The sequence below is a fragment of the Nelumbo lutea genome, chromosome 3 (assembly GCF_056320005.1).
Source record: "Nelumbo lutea isolate HS-2025 chromosome 3, American lotus-T2T, whole genome shotgun sequence".
Taxonomy (NCBI): domain Eukaryota; kingdom Viridiplantae; phylum Streptophyta; class Magnoliopsida; order Proteales; family Nelumbonaceae; genus Nelumbo; species Nelumbo lutea.
The window spans coordinates 16,950,366-16,970,078 of NC_142686.1; the positions used below are offsets into that span (position 1 = coordinate 16,950,366).

At 38.6% G+C, this 19,713-nt stretch overlaps 2 protein-coding genes across 2 annotated transcripts; both read right to left on the reverse strand.

Moving 5' to 3' along the window:
- Positions 1-10,273: 10,273 nt before the first annotated feature.
- On the reverse strand, positions 10,274-13,215 carry LOC148863230 (two-component response regulator ARR5-like). The gene is made up of 5 exons (XM_088976261.1): positions 13,196-13,215; positions 12,882-13,003; positions 11,207-11,289; positions 10,954-11,105; positions 10,274-10,650 (listed from the first exon to the last, which is right to left on the reverse strand). Exons 1-5 carry the CDS (start codon positions 13,213-13,215, stop codon positions 10,386-10,388), a joined length of 642 nt encoding a protein of 213 aa, XP_088832387.1. The 3' UTR covers positions 10,274-10,385.
- Positions 13,185-15,648, reverse strand: LOC148863231 (eukaryotic translation initiation factor 5A-2-like). The gene is made up of 5 exons (XM_088978486.1): positions 14,914-15,648; positions 14,041-14,163; positions 13,879-13,935; positions 13,722-13,796; positions 13,185-13,470 (listed from the first exon to the last, which is right to left on the reverse strand). Exons 1-5 carry the CDS (start codon positions 15,034-15,036, stop codon positions 13,369-13,371), a joined length of 480 nt encoding a protein of 159 aa, XP_088834612.1. The 5' UTR covers positions 15,037-15,648; the 3' UTR covers positions 13,185-13,368.
- Positions 15,649-19,713: the final 4,065 nt, after the last annotated feature.

Consider the following 19,713-nt stretch of genomic DNA (forward strand, 5'->3'; position numbering starts at 1 on the left):
GGGTGGAAGTGGATCCCAGTAAAACCGACTGTATGGTGAAATGGCCAAGGCCCAACTCCCCTATAGAACTCGGGGGATTCCTAGGATTCATAGGGTACTCCCCTACAGAACTCAAGAAGGGTGCTTGGGGATGGAACCCGAAAGCTGAGGACGCTTTCCAAAGGTTGAAAGAGGCCTTGACATCCACTCCGTACAGGCGTTACCAGATTTCAATTCTCCCTTCGAGCTGGAGTGTGATGCGTCAGGTGCTGGCATTGGCGCCATTCTATCACAACAAGGGAGACCGATAGCCTTCTTCATCTAGGCACTAAACCTCGCCAACACAGCCAGATCTACATTTGACAAGGAACTCTTAGCAGTTGTAATGGCTATCCAACGGTGGCGGTAGTATCTCATGGGGCAGAAATTCGTAGTTAAGAGCGACCATCAGAGTTTGGGGTACTTGCTCAAGTAGAGGATCACCACTCCTTACCAACAATGACTTCTCAGCAAGATCATGGGGTATGACTTCCCATTGCAATATAAGAAGGGTCGGGAGAATGCTGTAGCAGATGCGCTATCCCGCTGCATTGAAGGGAAGGTGCAGGCCATCTCGAGCCTGTCACCGTAGTGGGTGGAAGAGTTACACTAGGAACAGGAGCGGGACGAATAGGTGAAAGGTCTGATAGAGAAGATTAAACTGGGATAGGCCCCCAACACAAAGTACATTTGGAAGAATGGACTAGTATGGTGAAGGGGACGTGTGGTTCTTGGACCGACCTCTGCCTACCGCCGGAAGCTGTTTACCAAAGCTCATTCCAGTCCCTTGGGAGGGCATGCTGGCTACCACAAGACAATGCAGCAATTGGAAAGGATCTACTTCTGGAAAAGGTACCAAAGGCAGGTGCATCAGTGGATCCGCGAGTGCAACACTTGCCAATGGAACAAGAACGAAAACATTCCCACTCCAGGACTACTGCAGCCCCTGCCAATACTGGAGTATGTTTGGAGAGACTTGTCAATGGATTTCATTGATGGACTGCCACCTTCTAATAAGAAGTCCACTATCAAGGTGGTGGTCGACCGATTGACCAAGTATAGCCATTTTGTGACCCTATCACACCCCTACACGGCTCAGGTGGTCGCTCATGCATTCATGGAGCACATCTTCAAGCTTCATGGGATGCCCAGCAGTATCGTGAGTGATCGGGATCCAGTCTTTACCGGAAACTTTTGGAAGGAATTGTTCCGTCTCCAAGGTATGCAACTACAAATGAGTTCGGCCTACCACCCCCAGTCTGACGAGCAAACTGAGGTGGTAAACTAGACCTTGGAGGCATATCTACGCTGCTTCACTGGATAGAGCCCGCAAACTTGGACCAAATGGTTAGCCTTGGCAGAGTGGTGGTATAACACCGATTACCACTCCACCATCCGCACCACCCCATTTCAGGCAGTCTACGGATGCCCTCCTCACCTACATTCCCAGTACCACTAAGGTTCAAGCAGTAGAAGAAGAGTTGAAGGATCGGGAGATGGTGCTGATGAAGTTAAAAGAAAACTTAGCTCAAGCACAGGAAAGGATGAAGAAGCAAGTAGATCGACGGAGGACCGAGTGAGAGTTCGAAGTAGGAGATAAATTACAGCCGTATTAATAGGCTTCCGTCGCTGCCCACCGCTCGCAAAAGCTATTGGCCAAATATTACGGCCCTTACACCATCACCGAGCGTATTAGGCTGGTAGCCTATAGGATGGTCCTTCCCGCAGAAGGTTAGATACACCCGGTGGTTCACGTGTCATGGCTGAAACGCTCGGTCAGGGATCCAACCCGTATTCGACCCGAACTACCACCACTTACCCCTGGAGGAGACCTTCTTCCTTACCTGAAGGCAATGCTTAATAGGCGTATGATAAAACAGGGGAACCAAGCAGCCACTGAAGTCCTCGTACAGTGGGAAGGGACAAGCCCAACCGATTTCACGTGGGAAATTCTCAACCAGATGCTACGTCGCTACCGACAGTATGCCTCGAGGACAAGGCATTTCCCGAGGAGGAGGGGATGATACGGGGCGTTACTGCCTCACCATAGCCACGTCAGTCACTCCGAATATTCCACTCCAACCACATAATCCTCCATAAAAGTTGTTAGTATTGCGCTGAATGTCTCATCATTAATGTAATGGTCTCCGACTGCCCATGATTATAAATGATTGAATAATGGAAGCAGATGATTGAAATTGCCTCATCATTAATATTCTCTTGGGTCTTGCTTCTAACCATCCCCTTTAAACGGTGATTCTCACCATAACTCCGGGAAACTCGAAGTTCTCTCCCCAACAACGGAAAGAGGTTCTTAACACTATAAATTAAACAACCAGAGCTAACTAACATGCATGTGAGACATATCTTTCTTTTTTATTTTTTGGAGCCAAGTTGGATAGGGTTGAGATTAACCCTACCAAAAAAACATTGAGCTAGATTTGTCCAATTTTTTCATTTTTTCTAATTAGTTTGGGACTAATGGGCCCAAGTACGTTTTGTTTGATGCTGAGCGTATGGAGGAAGAAGAAGAAAAAACAGGTCTGTTGTTCCTAAATCCTAACCATCAGTCTTCTCAATCGAGGATTATGTGCATAATTTCCTATGTGGGCCCTTTAGGCCATTAAGATGCAAAATCTACATACAACTAACAATTCAAAAAAATATTATTTTCCTTCAGCGTAGTTATGATAATAATAATAATAATAATAATAATTAAGTATCATAGCTACGCTGAAGGAAAATTAATAACACGACTTTTTGTGAGGGCAACGTGTAAGGAGATGGACCATATGTTTTGTTACAAATTATTTATTTTATTATCATTTAGAAAAATAAAATCATACGAGAAGATAAATAATAGTATCATTAATGGTGGGGCTTAAGAGAGTGAGAGTGGGGGTGTTTCACTTGGACTTGGGTCATTGCCGGTAGGCAGTAAAGTGAGGGAGGGGTGGAGAGAGTGGAGACTATGGCTGTTCACGGGTTGGGTTGGGTTGGTTTATTGAGATTTTGTTACAAATTATTTATTTTATTATCATTTAGAAAAATAAAATCATACGAGAAGATAAATAATAGTATTATTGATGGTGGGGCTTAAGAGAGTGAGAGTGGGGGTGTTTCACTTGGACTTGGGCCATTGCCGGTAGGTAGTAAAGTGAGGAAGGGGTGGAGAGAGTGGAGACTAGGGCTGTTCACGGGTTGGGTTGGGTTGGTTTATTGAGATTTTTCCAACCAACCTGACCTGGTCAGGTTATCTGAAATTGAAACTGAAATTGGCCCTGTGTTAAGCAAAATCGACTTGGTCGGTTTGAGATGGGTTGGGTCAGTTTTGGCTCTAAGTTCAACCGTGGTAATAAACTGAAATTTCAAATTTTTTATTCTTGAGAGTCAAATTGTATTAGAGATTGCATTTGAGTTGAGGGGCTAAGGGGGGCGGACCAAGTTAGAATAGAAGTTATCAAGAAAATAGAAAGTCAAAATGTATTAGAGAAAGAAGAGTGAAATTTGTATATTTCAAGAAACCTTCTAATCTAAGTAAAAAGGGACACCTAATTCTAATTGTAATTGTTGACTATTTGGTGTAAAAGACCATAGAAACTAGGATCCTTTGATTCTTTTCTTTAAACTTTTCCAAAAAAATTCCTTGTCTAGTTGTCTTACAATACTTTCCATTAATGCCATTCCTAATTAGAAAACTAGAAATTAAGTTAGGTTGTAACTAAGATAGAGACAACTTAGTTAAGTAGGAACTAAGTAGGTTGTAACTACTAATTAGGAATTAACTACTAAGTCGGTTCGGGTCGGTTTTGGTTTTAACACATGAAAATCGAAATTGACCCAAACCATCGGTTTATGATTTTTTACAACCCAAAACCGACCGGTGCTGAAGAAAACTCGGCCAACTCAAGTTAGGTCGATCCAGGTTGGTCGGTTTGGTCGGGTTGGGTCTTCTTATAAACAAACCTAGTTGAGACCGAGATAAATGACAAATTTTCTAATGCTCAGTTCTAATGCTCTATCGTTCAGAAGAAGCTATTGGGATAAGTTTGTATGAATTGAACCAATTCATCCAAATGGTTATACAATATACAACACTTGAATTTCTTTTTAATTTCTTTGTATTGTTTTATTTATAAGAGATGGATGATTTTACCAATAAAACAGGATTCATGTAACTGGATAAGGCATGGATGATGATAATGATGAATTCATAGAAGATGAGACCTCTTAAAAGCAGAAAGTGAATGAGTGAAAATATTGAGAGAATGGCATTCAGCTGCACATTTGAAACATCTTTGTTTGTTGAATTCATGGCGATATGTTCACAATGTGTGGCTGAATTCTCTTAAGTATGTTGTTCAAAAGCCTGGACCGTCAATAATGCTGCTCCCAACATCACATGTTTGTTTGTTACCATAAATGCATTGCAGGGTGAACCCAGTTGATAGTTCACGCAGTTAAACATGAACAACCAAGGTGGCGTTTGGGATTGATGCTGTTTATTGAGAGGTATTTTCTCAGAAAACATTGCTGCTACATAGGCATTTTTCAATGCCACATCAGTACACTATTACTAACAGTAGAAAAATGGTTAGAAGTGAACAAAGCTATTATGTTAATTTATTCAAGTAACTATTGAATAGTATAACTCATTATCTAAGACGACTATTAAATAACTTACATTTAAGCCTAAAAACATTTCCTTCTTATTTTTTAACTAAGAGGAGATAAAGAAATTAGTTGGAATCAAAATTTATCAACCAACTACTAAAGTGACATATATGCAAACGCCTTCTAGGCATGTTGAGCACCTCTGCACATTTGTCTAAGAATAAAACAATCAAAGAATTCATAATGTGTTACATTGTTGCAAACGACTAAGGACAAGAGTTGCAAGCCCTACTTAACAAGCACACACATGATAACATACAGTCCCAGTGGCCAAAATGCCCTTATAAAACTTGGGCCTAATTGACAAAAATGTCTAGGGACCATGAAATGAAATTTCTGTATTTTCATTTTTTTTTTGTAATTTATGGTTTTTCTTTTTTGTAATTTCTGTTATTTTTCATCAACTTTTATGATTTTCTACATTTTTTATAATTTTTTGTGTATTTCTTTGTTTTTGTAATTTATATTTCATTTTTGTGTTTTTTCATAAATGTTTTACAATTTTTATTTTTTCTTTAATTTATGTTATTCTAGAATGTATGTATTATGTGAAAAATTAATGGGTTTGGTAAACCAGTTGCAACATTCTCATTTTTCAGTATGGTATATAAATTTCTATGTTTTTTTATATTTTTTATAAATTTTCTATGTATTTCTTTGTTTTTTGCAATTTATATTATTTTCTTCATTTTATGTTTTTTCATAATTATTTTGCAATGACAATATATACAAATGGTAACAAATAGAAAGTTGAGGGTAAAGTTGGAAAATAAAATCAGGGTGTTTTGATCAAACCAATCGGAACATTCTCATTTTTTTAGTATATGGTATAGAATTATTTTATGATTTTCTATATTTTTTTGTAATTTTTTGTGTATTTCTTTTTTTTTGTAATTTATATTATTTTCTTCATTTTGACGAGAAAGGTGCATAGAATAAGGGAGATGTCATTTCTACTTCCTCCTTCCTACTATGAAGTAGGGGGGAATGGATAAGATATATACTATATAGAGAGGGGTTTAAAGGAGAGAAAATGGGTTTTAGAATTTATGTCTTTGCTTCGTGTGTGAACATGACATTTGGTCTCTTGCCTCATGCTCCTCTACTCATTAATGGTGGGGTCATATTTGCATATCTAATGGCTAGTGTTTTGATATATATATATTGATCTTGATTTGTTTATATTCGGATTCAAATTGAACATCTGTCTGATTTATATAGAAGAGCATGATCTCCTGCCAACAAAACGTATACCAAACCCCTACACCCCTACCAAGTACTAAACCCATATGGTATTATGCTCGTAGGGTGTCAGATTACTGGATTGGCCCGATGATCATCAAGAAAAAAACCCTAAAACGAATCAATATAATGAACTTAAAAACATTTCCTGATCAGATACAACTTATTACGTTAACGTAGACAATGAAATAGAGGGGAAATGAAAAAAAATATTTGAAAAATTAGGGAAAAAAAGCTTCATTTAACCATCTACTTGATTGTTTGATGATGAAAACAAAGAGGTTGAAAAAAATCCATTCGTCCATTCAATTCAAATTTGTGGTTTGGGCAAACCATCCCATACTTGACACGTGTTGGCTCTAATCAGTGAAGAGGTTCGTTAGCTCAGGGAGAAGATCAAATAAGGCATAAAGGGGAGAGAGGAGTAGGTTTCTACAACGGTTTTATTTTTATTTTATTTGCTTTATCCAATTACAAGTGTGAACTATTAATTAAATAAAATTGGAAAAAAAAACATAAAGGATAAAAATGGAAAGTGAAAATCAGGCTTTTGACAAAACATTGCTGCCACCATCCTCATTTTTATAAATGGTACAGATCAAGGTTCAAAATATCGATACACCCCTACCGCCGTACCGGGCGTTTCGATATTTGTTTTTTTACTTGTTTTTTATTTTTTTCAAAACTGGTTCACGGGAGCCAGTTTAGGACCCCTCCATCCCCTGAACCAGTCAGACCCCCAATACACCCACTGTAGGAGCATATCAGAAGGGTCCCAGAACAATACGTATCGACCAATACGGACCAATATGTAACAATACTTTGAACCTTTGTACAGATACAAATATTTTTATTATGTTTTTGCTTCCCCTTGAAACAGAAAATACAAGATTATCAGGCTTGAAAGACCACACTTAGTATTTACACCCACATTTAGATATTAAATAAATAAACATATCACCTCAATGGACAAATTTAACAACCTAGTTTATCTACTTCTGGGGTGTTGGTAAAGAAACTACATGAAAAGAAATTAGATTATTTTAGCTGTAATTTCCGAACAATTTTAATAGCACAAGAGTTTGGTCTTTAGAAGGTATTACGAGGGATTACAAGATATGATGTATTTTGAATCTACTGGCCCCATTGTGATGTGGTTGAAATAACATGGTGTGAATCATATGATACATCGTAAGATGTCATGCATTGTGCCTTTGGAATCAGAACAGAGTGATGAAGATGAAGATGGAAACTGCAGAGACGGAGGTGCTGTTAACATCTAAATCAAACACCAGATATGAAAAAAAAAAAGGAAAAAAACATTGTTTCCAGAATTCCAGGCTTATAATCAGCACCCAGTGCCTAATCGGACACCAGATGGTAAACAAGAAATTTGCATTGGCCTCCCATAAAATGCATATGATACCCACCCCACAGCACATCCCAACCGTGTATTGGAACATCTCCTCGAATATGTTTCTGAGATGTGCTGTGGGAAACGTGTGGAGCATGGTTTTCAAAATAGGATTGGATTGGACGGTCGGATTAAAAAAATCAGGAATCAGTCAGGTGATTGGTTTCGTTTTTCTCTAAATTCGGATTTTTCTCAAAAATCGTTGATTTTTTATCAATAAATTATTAATTTGGGCGGTTAACTGTTCGAACAGTTTTGACTGTTTTTTTAATTTTTTTTATTAAAACAGATCAACCATTCATTTGAACTATCAGACCATTCAACTCGAGAATCGAACCTCTGACCAAATTATTCTCCCGGTCGATTTTAAAAACCTTGGTGTGGAATGGGTGTCAGGTGCATTTTATGGGGAGCCAATCCAAACTCATAAACAAGTTTTAAGGTTTCAGAATTTCAGGGCCTTTTAGCCAGCGCACAATAAGATTAATTAGGAATATCAGTGGATGGTAAATTTGCATTGACCCAACCCTACTGTGTTAGGGTTGGATTAACCTGAATCAGATTTTGGGTCGGGCCCATTGCAAACCCTACCCATGACCCAATTGGCATTGTAGCATTTAAACATTTTGAACATATATCCTTAGTTGAGTATAGGTGTATTGTTTGTGGAAGAGGTCGGATTAGGTTCAACATTCCAGTTCATTTAATCGGATTGGTTCAGGTTGAGGCAAACCCGTATCCAATTCACAGATATTCCTAGGGACTAGGGTGAATGGTGAAATGCAAATTTATAGAGTGTAAAACTTTGTATTTTGTATTATTTTATATGTATTTATACTTTATAAATTTGTATTTATACTCTTTCCAAACTGAGCTAAGGGAATAAGGATTCCTGCAAATCCGATCCATACATAAAAAATAACCATGACAAAACTCTGGTCTAGTGGAGAGCCAGTCAGAGTCCAAGAGACATTTTCACTGCTTCAAACATTCCTATATCCTAACTACTCCAACTAAGAGAAAATTGCGTTATATATCCAATGGAGGATCAAATTGTGTACAATGACAAACCTGAATTAGTTGACAAATTTGCCATCAACTTCAAGCCCTCCACCTGATAGGCATAACCATCACGCAAATTAAGGGTGCAATTTGGGCGGCCCAACCCAAGCTCTAACTGATTCAGCTCGCAATTTTATACAGACGTGGCTTAAATTTTCAGTCCTCATGCTGGTCCTGGATTCAAAAGTTTGTGTAAATTGCTGAAATCCCATTAAAGTTTAATAATTGCAATTACCTCCCTTAAATTTTTGATACAATTGTAAGTAGACCTTCTTTCTCCCATTTTTGTTTCTCTTCCACCGAATCCTACCTTATAAGCACCAGCGAGCTCGATCCACACCAGCGTCCGTCAACTCAGAAGCCACCAGCGGTGAGAGGGAAATCATCCGAGGTTCTTCTTCTTCTTCTTCTTCCTACAAAGGTAGTGTTCTTTCTAGCTTTCTGTTTTCAACATGGTTTTTAAAAACGAACCGGTGACCGAACCGGTTAGGGGTCTAATTACCGTTCGACTCGAATGGCCGGCCTATTTTGACAAAAAAATAAAAATAATAAAAAATTTGAAAAAATGATCAAAAAGGTTCGAACTGTTCGAATAATTAACCAGTCAGTTCAGCAGTTTGTTGACCGAAATCAACGATTTTGAGAAAAAAAACGATTTTAAAAAAAAACGGACCTGATTTTTCGGGTCCGATCCGGTTTTGAAAACAGTGGTTTCCAACATATCGAATAACCGCAGTTGACGATAGCATCGTTGACCTGAAGTCATTGAACGCTTGCTCAAGATATGTTCTTGTAAAGGAGAGCGGAGGAGAGCGGTGAATAGCGGAAGGAGGGCTCTACAATCATTACCGCAGTGGAGAGCGAAAGGAGAACTCTGCAATTTTTAAGTTTGGATGGGGAGAACTCTGTTGGATTAGATGTAAGTGAAGGGCCATAAAGCCAGTACTCATTGGGCACATCCACCGTAAAACATCAGCATTGAATATATACAGAAAATACACGTTTAGTTGAACCAGTTTGAATGGCCTCCGGCATTCGAGTCAATGACCCACACCACTTTGTTTATTAATGGAGGGCTCCCGGTTTTTTATTTGAAGACTGATTAGTGTTGAGATGCTTTTAATTTGAAGGGTATTTGTTACATAGTTTTATTTTATCAACCAGTAATGGAGCAACTAAGATCACCTTATTTAATAGATGATTGATAAAAAAAATTAGAAGACAGTTGAAGAATATTCGTATATTTTATTATGTCAACTTAACGACTGATTAATAGAATGTACTAGATTGTCGCATTTCGAAAGTTAGCATCTGTCGGAAAATTTTCCAAAAAAGCCATTTTCTACTCTACGTTACGAAAGGGCTACTGTAGACAAAAATGAGTCCGCCTACTTCCATTCCTTCCTCCCATTTTTGTTTCTCCTCCACCAAACCCTACCCCACAAGCACCGATGAGCTCAATCCACACCGGCGTCCGTCAATGCGGAAGCCACCGGCGGCGAGAGAGAAATCATCCGGCTGTGCATTATCTGGCCGCTCTTCTTCCTATAAACCTAATGTTCTTTCTGGCTTTCTATTTTCAACAGATCGAAGAACCTCCTTAAAACCATGACTGGGGCAAACTTGGCTGTTGTACCTTGAGACAACCAACTGCCCACCCTATTACAAGTCTAATAATCCTTATCCACAACAGATGGTGGAATGAATAAAACAGGGTGTCCATTAAATAATCCTATTAACAACCCGATCGGCTTAGCTATTCGGTTCCTTCCTCTGTTCACTGTCACGAATTCCCTTCGTAAAAAAATGGTATAATTTTTTTTTTTCGCTTCAGAGGTAGAAATTTTATGAGTTTAGTGAACATTAGAAAAAGGCAAAACTTAATAATATGAACTGTATGTAATTAAACCGAAATTAATAGGAAAAAACAGATGTGACTAAAAAACCTACAAGAAAAAGAAAAGAATGGGAAGAGTTATTCGCTACTAGCTACTTTAACTCGCCTTGAAGGTGACTCCGGCGACGATGGAGATGACAAGGTGAAGGTGGACGATGAGGAGAATGATGATGACAGGGGCGATGATGGTGGGGATGAAGGTCCATTTTGCAATTTCCTCTTGTAGGACCATCTGGGTTCATTTGCCTGACCCTCTTCTCTCGTTAAATTATGCTTCAGACGCTTCACGTCCGACAATTTTACTGGATTTATTATAAATTCCTCTGCACCTTCTTCTAAACACCTGCTCAAACAATCACAACCAAAAGTAGTTTGTTAATAGTTGTATTCTATGTCTTCTCCACCTCCACTAGCTCTACAGAGCACACAAGTTCAAACAAAACCATCAAAACAAAATCCGAAGCAGCATGATCACTAGATTACCTTTCTGATTTTTTCTCAAAACAAAACTAAATGACTCTCTATCTTCCTCTTTATCAATAACTCTTACTCGGTCTTTCTTAAGCAGAGGTAATACTTTTACACTTTTAAAAGCAAGAACGGGGAGAAGAGATTAATAAGAAAGCAGAGGATAGGTAGAAAATACCTGTCAATACGAGCCAAGGTGTTTTCGGACGACATGATCGCCAGAGAATGGTTCAAAAGAAAATTAAATCTAACCTTTATTTTCTTGAGCTGTTCATATCTGGTCATCCCTGGCATACAATAATCGGTGATAACCATATTCACCTTCAACCCCTACAATTAATAGAAAAGAAACGAAACAGGTAAGCCACTAAAACAAAACAAAATCTAATGGAGAAACCATGCAGAGCCATGTATCAACTAATTTCACTTACATCTAATCCAACAGAGTTCTCCCCATCCAAACCTAAAAATTGCAGAGCTCTCCTTCCGCTATCCACCGCGGTAACGATTTCAACTATTTAGGTATTAGCTAACTAAAACAAACCATGACAAGTATGAAGAAGAACCAAACAAAACAACATTCCGAGGAATGCTTGTCTGCTAGTTGCAACAACAAAAATACAGAAGTGAAAATTTTTTATTAATACTTGTATTAATACTAAATGTGACAATTTAGTATAGAACTTCCAAAATTTGTCAATCTAATACTGTTGTTTACCAATTTGTTAACCAGCTACTAAGTAACATTTGAAAAGACACAAATACCTCAAGAGTGTTATTTAATTTTTCTTATCAATCATCCACATGTTAATAAAAATAAACAGATCCTTGCCTCTTTTATTCATGAAAGTTGGGGTTACTTTTCAGTGGGCATTTTAGTGACTTCAATTTTCTTGAAAAAAAAGAAGCAAAGATTTGGGGCAGTTCATTTTTTATCAATGTTTGGATGGTTGATAAAGAGAATTAGAGGACACTCAAAGGGTATTTCAGTATTTGTGTCTTTTCAAATGGCACTTAACGGCTGGTTAATGGTAGTTACTAAATATATATTTGGCATCGATGCTGCATATGAAAACAGTGCTGCTGATGTATGAGTTGGAAATACCTTTTTTGATAAATTGGTGTCTTTTTTTGTTTGAAAACATTTTGTCAGGTAGGACATTTTCTGAAGTAATAACAATGTTTTTTATCTGATATCAATGTTTCAGGAAACGTTTTCAATATTGATATCTATTATCCAGTGCTACATCATGCCCCAGTCACTGCCACCTCATGTCCCTATTGACAACAAGTTGCTGCTTCAAGAATGCCTAATTTGATGTTGCTCCAAACCACATCTTTTTTATTTGCAAGTTATGATTTAGAGTACTATTTTTTATGAAAAAATAATTCCAAATAAACAAATGTTTTCTGAAGCATCATTTTTTCTACACTGATTTATCACCGTTTTCTAGAACAACGGCAATAATGCCCCACGTTTTGAAAATTCAGATAATTATATAGTTTTAAAATTCGGGGAGCAAAGTGAACACAGAATGTACAATTACCAATCTGGGTCTGGGTCTGGCCGAGTACCACCGCCTCAGTCCTCAGGTCAACGTGTTACCGGTCTGATAGATATCTGAAAGTGTCTCGGTCTGAATTCAGATAACGGTACACTTACTATTACAGACTCGACTCCAAGTGTATGTAAAAAGTGTACTTTTACCTTTTTGAGCAATGTGCAGTTCCTTTGACAATAGTACCCTTTTGGTCTCCGGCTGGAGCGCTGGCCCTCACGAAAATGATCTAACGTTGGTTACACAAGGATGCTTTTTTTGGAAAGAGAGCAGATGTAGCATTTTTCAAGGGCATATCCCTGAATTTGCCACCTCATTACACAACACTCAGATGCGAACGAGACCGGATCTTCTCATCACACAGGACGCGCCTCACACAGATTTACACACACAACACTCAGATGAAAACATCTCGCGTATTTATAAAGGGAGAATAGACATTGGTGTATGGAATGGGGTTTTTAACCTTTTAAAATAATTCTGCAGTGAAAATAAAAAATCTATTTGTACTTCTCCAAAATATATTTCCCATGCACGGTGGATGTACCTGTGAGGCGCCCATCTGTGAGGAGCACATCCCATTCCGATGCGAACAAGTCTCGATAGGACCGAGGACATTGGGGAATAATTGTGACACGGACACCGGAAGGGAAACGAATATCAGAAGAACTTTAATTAAATCAAGAACCCCTTGATTTTAATAAATAACAGTTGATTAGTTTAGTTCTATAATATTAGTTTTCTAGATCTCAAGCCTTTCCTCTATGATTGTCCACTCAAGTATCAAGAGATTGAATAAAGCTGCTGCTACCAAAAAAAAAGTTCTGTAAAGGGGTAAAGGCCCACAACACAATCCAATACCACGCCGGTTGAGTATTCATCGCTCGAAACTTGAACTCAGGTTCTCAAATCCAATCAAAAATTAAAACAGGATATACAACTATACTTCTCGGTCTAAAATTGGCAAAGACGTAAGAACCCTTGTAAAAATCTTCACCTCAAATTGCAACAACAGTATCCAAACCAAATAAAAACTACTTGGGGCCAATGTCCTTGAGAGCACAGATCTGTTCTTCTCCCATTGCAGACATTACAGTCACAACCAGGTCCTTCCCCTCAGCAAAACCTTCTTTGATCTGCATTCCATAAAGACGTCCATAAAAACTTTTGAGCTAGGAAACTTTAACCGATACCTCAGTGGGAGAAATAAGCAAACAACATTCAATCTACAGGGAACTTGGTGAGAAAATTTTTCTAGCATACAACATGAATATTGTGCGTTTAACACAATGATAACGAGGCCACAAATAATAAACAAAAAATCAAATACTTTATATTCCATGCAGAAACTACAAGGTAGAACCTAGATCATCCTAAAGTAACTTACTGAGGCAAGCAAAGTTTCATCAGTAGGGAGCCTCAGATCATCCTTAGTGTTGCCACTTTCAGTCAACAGACTCACCTGATGCATTTAATATATAATCAAGATAGAGATTCATAAATGATGGGAGAACTAAGAAAAGAGGGGGAAAATCTGGGCATACAAATCCATCTTCAGAAATATCAATCAATTGGTAGTCAGTACGAGAGACATGGGGAACCTGCACACAGGCACAATAACGTGTTAATCCTGCAAAATCTGCCAAATGCAAATGAGTAAGACGATAAAATTACACAAAATTGCACCAACAAAGTACAGCTCTTACATCACAGTTATGGGAAGACGGCACAATATCTTCAAGCTTCTTAGCGTTGAAAATATCAATTCCAACAAAGTGGCACTTAGCATGACCATGCTTGCCAGTCTTGGAAGTTGAAACCTCCACAACCTGTAAAAAAAAACATTCATCTAAGTTCATAATATGAGGGGAGGAGGGGCCATTGCTTGATGTAATGGTAAAATTTGGGGCTGACAAGTGTGAGAATGCAGGTTGAGCATAATAGAAGCCACTTTGAGTGAAAAAAAAATGCCAAACATTAGGTCTGTATCCACTCTGCCCCTCCCAAGACCCAAAAGAGTTTGGCACGTCGGCGTTTTCTTTAGAATGCTAGGTGAGGAAAAAAAGAGGCATGCTTAAATATTTCAAGTTGGTGATCGAGAATAGTCAAGGCAAGAGAATCATGAAAACTGAGAGTATCTATAGGCATATAAATATTAACAAAATTTCAATTGTAATATGCAGTCCACAAGTACAATAGCATAATGCATGATACAGAGTACAGACCAGGCCACTCAGACAGCCTGACTCATGACATAAATTTGTCACATAACTCCCATTTTCAGCTTCAGATTACAAACTCTATTTAATTGATCAATATGCCCGCAAAGCAAAAGTATTGAAATGAGAAAAAATAAGCAACTGAAACAACCAAAACGAAACAAGACCAACATTAACAGAGGTCACAAAAGGTCATTACTATAAACTGAAAACCCTAAGAACCCAAAGAAATCAAAACCTCATTATTGGGAGAATAAACTAAAAAACAGGAGAAGAACTCATCAAGGATCTAGCGAAAATCCAATATCCCAGATCTATAAAGAGATACAAGTACTAGGAATGGATGAAAAAAAAAAAAACCTTGCAGGGTCTTCCTTTGATGACAATGTATCCGTTCTTACGGATGGTCCCGGCCTGCTGAGGATATGTCTTTGAAGCTCCGGCATCGGCCTTCGACTCGAAGTCGTGGTCTTCGTCCGACATGACTGAACTTTGGTGTTGTGTTGATACAAAGAGAGAGAAGAAAAGTTGCAGAGCTCGAGAGGCGTAGAAGACCAGCAAAAGTTAGATCAGCTTATATAAATATAAATATATAATTATTTATCTATTTTTCTCTCTCCCCCTTTTTCTCTTCAAACTAAAAAAAGCATGATTCCGGGAGTCTAGGGTTTCATTTCATGGAACTCTCGCTCTCGCTAGTCGCTGCAAACCTTTTTGCGTCTGTGTCATTTTTCACCGTTAGATCCCTCCTCTCGTGGATGGTAAGATTGCGAAGAATAGCTACTGCATTATAGCTTATAAAGAGAGCCCTGAGACATTTTATCACATCTATGGTTCAATAGGAATATTTGAGACCCGATTTGATCCAATCAAACGGTCAAACCATTACAGTCGTTCATCAGCAACATCTCTTAAGACGGGAGCGGATTAGCTGGGGATGGATGAACTACCTATCACGGTTGAACAGAGTGTTCAGTACAGCTGGGTTTCAATGAGGTCTACAGTGAAAACTGACGTGTTCAACCGTGATAGGCAATTTAGCCGGGTGTGTATGATTTTACCTCCAGCTCATCCGGATTGTCTCAGGACTTCCATAAATAATAACAAGAGTGGTGTTCCCGATGTATGGTGTAATGGCTTGTTGGGATGATTTTCGGAATCAGATCTGAACTCAGAATCTTTTCTCCTCACTCGAATTAGAGTTGGAAACTCCTTCCAACTAGAACTGCCCCTGTGGAGATCGGCTTTGACTCGCACTGTCCCAACAGCCTTTTTTGCAACTGCATGGGAATATATCTTCATGAAATAAAGTACATGAATACTCTCAATACAAGGCTGTAAAGACTGACAGAACGGGTGTTGCCCAAACTCGATTTTGTATTTCACATCTCAGTGAGAGTCACTATAAAACTGGGACCACCAGGTATGAGATTGAGATGTGCAGACACACATCACGCAGATCACGTTGAGACCAGGGCCGCCATCAGACTGGGATCACTATGTATGTATAAAATTGGGGCCACCACGATAAAACTGTGAAGATAAGATATTGTTACATGCATTTCGCTTTTGGGTCAACTTGAGAGGAGACCAGGAGATCAGAACCCTAGGTTAGTAATTACACATCCCTAGCTATTAATTAGGGGTTAAACTTGGGCCGGCCCAACCTAAGTCTGGATCAACGTAGCCCACAATTATGCATAGGATGGGCTTGGGTTTTCAATATTTAAGTTGTACCTGGGTTCAAAGGTTAGGACTTTTTTAATTTTTTTTCAGATTAAACATAGGCTTAAATCTTAAGTAGCCCAAGCCCAATCCAACCTTGTCTCAATCAAGCCTGCATACATATATGCATATATAAAAACATAATTACATTTTTTTTATCAGATAAGCAAATATATTACAGAGAGAAAGCAAAGCAGTACAGACACAGAAGAAATGGGGTCTAACTAAAGTCTTGGTTTGCCAGGTCCCTGTAGCCATTGTGGGCAACCAGAGTCAAAAATCCTAGACTCTTTTCGACCCCTCTTGGCCAAATCATGGATACATAGAGTTCAAATCTTCCCCCACATAATGCTCCCCAAAAACATCCCAACCATGCATTTGGAACATCTTCTAATGACCAATATGGGAGATGCTCTCAATGCACGCTGAAATGTGTATGTGGGGTGTTTTTGAGATACATTCTTTGAGGGACAGATGTGAACTTGGATACATGGATACATGCATTTATGCATTGGCTAGACCTAGATTGGGATAACATTCTCAACATGGAAAGAGTGATTAGGATCCGTGCACAATTCCATAATTTTTGGTAAAAAGCAGAGAACTACCCTGCCCTTTGGGTTAGTGATACATAACTCCCTGACCATTCATTTGTCATACATGGCTATCCTATACTTCTATTCCAATACCCTATTCTTGCCATTAGCATTATACCAATTTTGAACTTTTATGAGACCATTTTGCCTATTTTATTGCATATCCAAAACCCAAATTTTGAGCTTTTTCTTAGAGACCTACTAGCATGTGAAATGAATAATGCTTTTCATATATATAAGTGAAATGAATAATGAAGTGAGATGCATGCCAATTGAGGGGGTGTGATCACAATTCGTTTTTAAAGTAAAGTATTTTCACATGCTAGCATTTGCCATATTCTTATCTTTTTTTTTTTTTTTTTCTTTCTTTTCATGTGTTCAAGAGAAAGACTTAAAGGAGAGCTACAAAGAAGTAGAGTGTCCACCATTGTTGGTTCTAACCAGTTCAAAGAACTCATAACATCGTTTTGTTTACTTTCTGAACAATGGAGAGAGAGAGGGAGAGAGATTATAACAGTTTAAATATTGAAAGTGGTAGAGATTATAACATGCTCTAGGAAGAGAAAACGGTTCAAAACTTGGATTTTAGAGTTGCAATAATAGAAAAGCCAAAGGTGGCAGGATATCGAAGTAGAGATTATAACATGCTCTATGAAGAGAAAAAAGTTCAAAACTTGATTTTAGAGTTGCAATAATAGAAAAGGCAAAATGGTCTCATTCAAGTTTAAAACTAAGGCTATGTTTGGTTTGTGGGATGGGGATGAGAAAAAGGGAATATTCTAAAAATATTTTTTTTCTCTCATTTGTTTTGAGGGAATAGAGGGATGGGATGAGAAAAATGTGGGATTTTAGATCCCAAAATTGTGGATTTGGGGTTGCACCAAAACCATGCGACGTCTGAGGAAAATTTTGAGAAACCACTATTAGAGAACCAGCGAGGACGAACGGAGGAGGGAGAGAACCAATACCTTCCCCATTACCATCGGCAATTTGCTACCTCCCCTTCCCTGTTCAAACCTAGAAACAAAGCAACGGTGGCGGCACCCCCTCTCAGCCACTCCCTTCCTCCCTCTCTCCTCTCTTCTTCTCTTTCTTCTTCTTCTTCTTCCGTCTTTTGTTTTTCATCGTTGATGAGTAGGGTCGAAGACTGCTCTGTACATAGTTGATCAGTAGGGTCTCCATGGCTTCAGGAGATAGAGGTCAATTTCAAACCAGTCCAGATGGGCTTTTCTTTGGGGCTTTAATTCAAAAATTAGGCAGCTCATGTGATATTCTGGTCTTCTCGACATTGTTCATCGATTTCAAACCAGTCCAAAGGCACTGTTCATCGTCTTCTCGACAATGAACACAAGAAATACCAATGGCGGTAACCAGGATCATTTACCCTCTAGTATCTCTCTGTTCATCGTCTTCGCTTTCTGCCAGCGAACTACTGTCTCCGGCGGCACTGTTAGCTTTCCAATGGTGACTAGCAGCACTATTCATCATCTTCGCTTTCGCCGACAAACTACTGTTCATCTTCCTCTTGGTGAAATAGAGCACCCCATTGTTCATCGTCTTTGCTTTCCGCCGACAAACTACTATTCGTCTTCCTCTTGCTGAAACAAAGCACTACTCATCGTCTTCCCTTTCCTCTCGCCACAATGCTTTTCTCATTATTTTCATATATATAAAACCAAACAATAAATGAGTAAATTTTTATACTTTCCTATTCCACCCAAATCTTTCCACAAACCAAATGAAACCTAATGAAATAGGAAAAAAAGTGTTAGATTCTAAAAAGCATAGAGTAGCTCTTTGTGGCAAATGAAAGTTTCGGGACCTAAGTGTCACTACTCAATGGTACAAGGCACGTCTCTTCCATAAGTGCGAGGTGCTGTAATGACTAGTGAGGTTAGTGCAAGAGTGCATGGGCACGCACAAAATAGAATGCCTTTCTATCCATGAGATTGATCCCGTCCGTACCTACTTTGTGAGCGATGTTTCGAGAGCAACTCAACCAAAGTGCATTGTCATTTTAGGTCAGGTTGGTTAGACTTCTCCTTTGTATTGGAGTTGTGTTGTGGATAGGAGCCTAGATCTGCTGACCACAAAACATTGGCCACAAGAGACTACAATCACATATTGGAAACATCTATATTAAACTTTAATAACTATTATTCAATGGGGGAGATATGTGGTTGTAGTGTACATAAGATGTAGCTAGTAGGGTCATGGGATGCATACTATGTGTATAGGCAAATAATGTTGTTTTTGGTACTATTGTCACTTTGACTTGTAACGCTTTAGATTTGGTTACTACAAAATTTTGAGAAATTGTCTTATCACATCATATCATATCATATAAGTATTTTCACTAAAAATAATATAGATATTAGATTGGGTGTTGGCATTTATAGTAGAAACACAAAATTTGACATTTCCTCAAAAAACACCAATGGTACAAATGTTGTATTGACAAACCAAAGCATTTGTGATAGGAAAATATATTCTTGTTACTACCAAATTTGGAGCCGAGGGTAGCTTGATTACTTCCAAGGTGAAATAGTTGTGGTTCCAAGGGCAGTTAGGTCACTTTCAAGGTGAAGTAACCAAGGGTCCCACCTATAAGAGTCAATAAATATCAGAGGCCCTGAGATATGGTCCCAAGGGCAAGGACTTTGATGGTCAAGTTAGCCGAGGGCTGTAGGATAGCCAAGGTCATAGTAAGTAAGAGAGCTAAGTGTGCATAAGAGAGGATACCTTTGGCTATGGTGCCATTTTATGGCCGGAGTTGCCTAAGAACCCAATAGTGGGTGAGAGGTAACGGCCATGTGAGTTACAAACATGAATATGAATG

What these genes read in the sequence shown, in the direction of transcription:
- LOC148863231 (XM_088978486.1), bottom strand. Translation starts at nt 15,036, where the DNA reads ATGTCGGACGAAGACCACGACTTCGAGTCGAAGGCCGATGCCGGAGCT. An exon ending in TCAAAGGAAGACCCTGCAAG is followed by an intron (nt 14,164 to 14,913) that starts GTTTTTTTTTTT and finishes TTTTTTTTACAG; the next exon opens with GTTGTGGAGGTTTCAACTTC. An exon ending in ATGAAACTTTGCTTGCCTCA is followed by an intron (nt 13,471 to 13,721) that starts GTAAGTTACTTT and finishes TATGGAATGCAG; the next exon opens with ATCAAAGAAGGTTTTGCTGA.
- LOC148863230 (XM_088976261.1), bottom strand. Translation starts at nt 13,215, where the DNA reads ATGAATACTCAACCGGCGTG. An exon ending in ATGAATACTCAACCGGCGTG is followed by an intron (nt 13,004 to 13,195) that starts GTATTGGATTGT and finishes ATTTAATTAAAG; the next exon opens with TTCTTCTGATATTCGTTTCC. An exon ending in CACAGATGGGCGCCTCACAG is followed by an intron (nt 11,290 to 12,881) that starts GTACATCCACCG and finishes ATACCTAAATAG; the next exon opens with TTGAAATCGTTACCGCGGTG.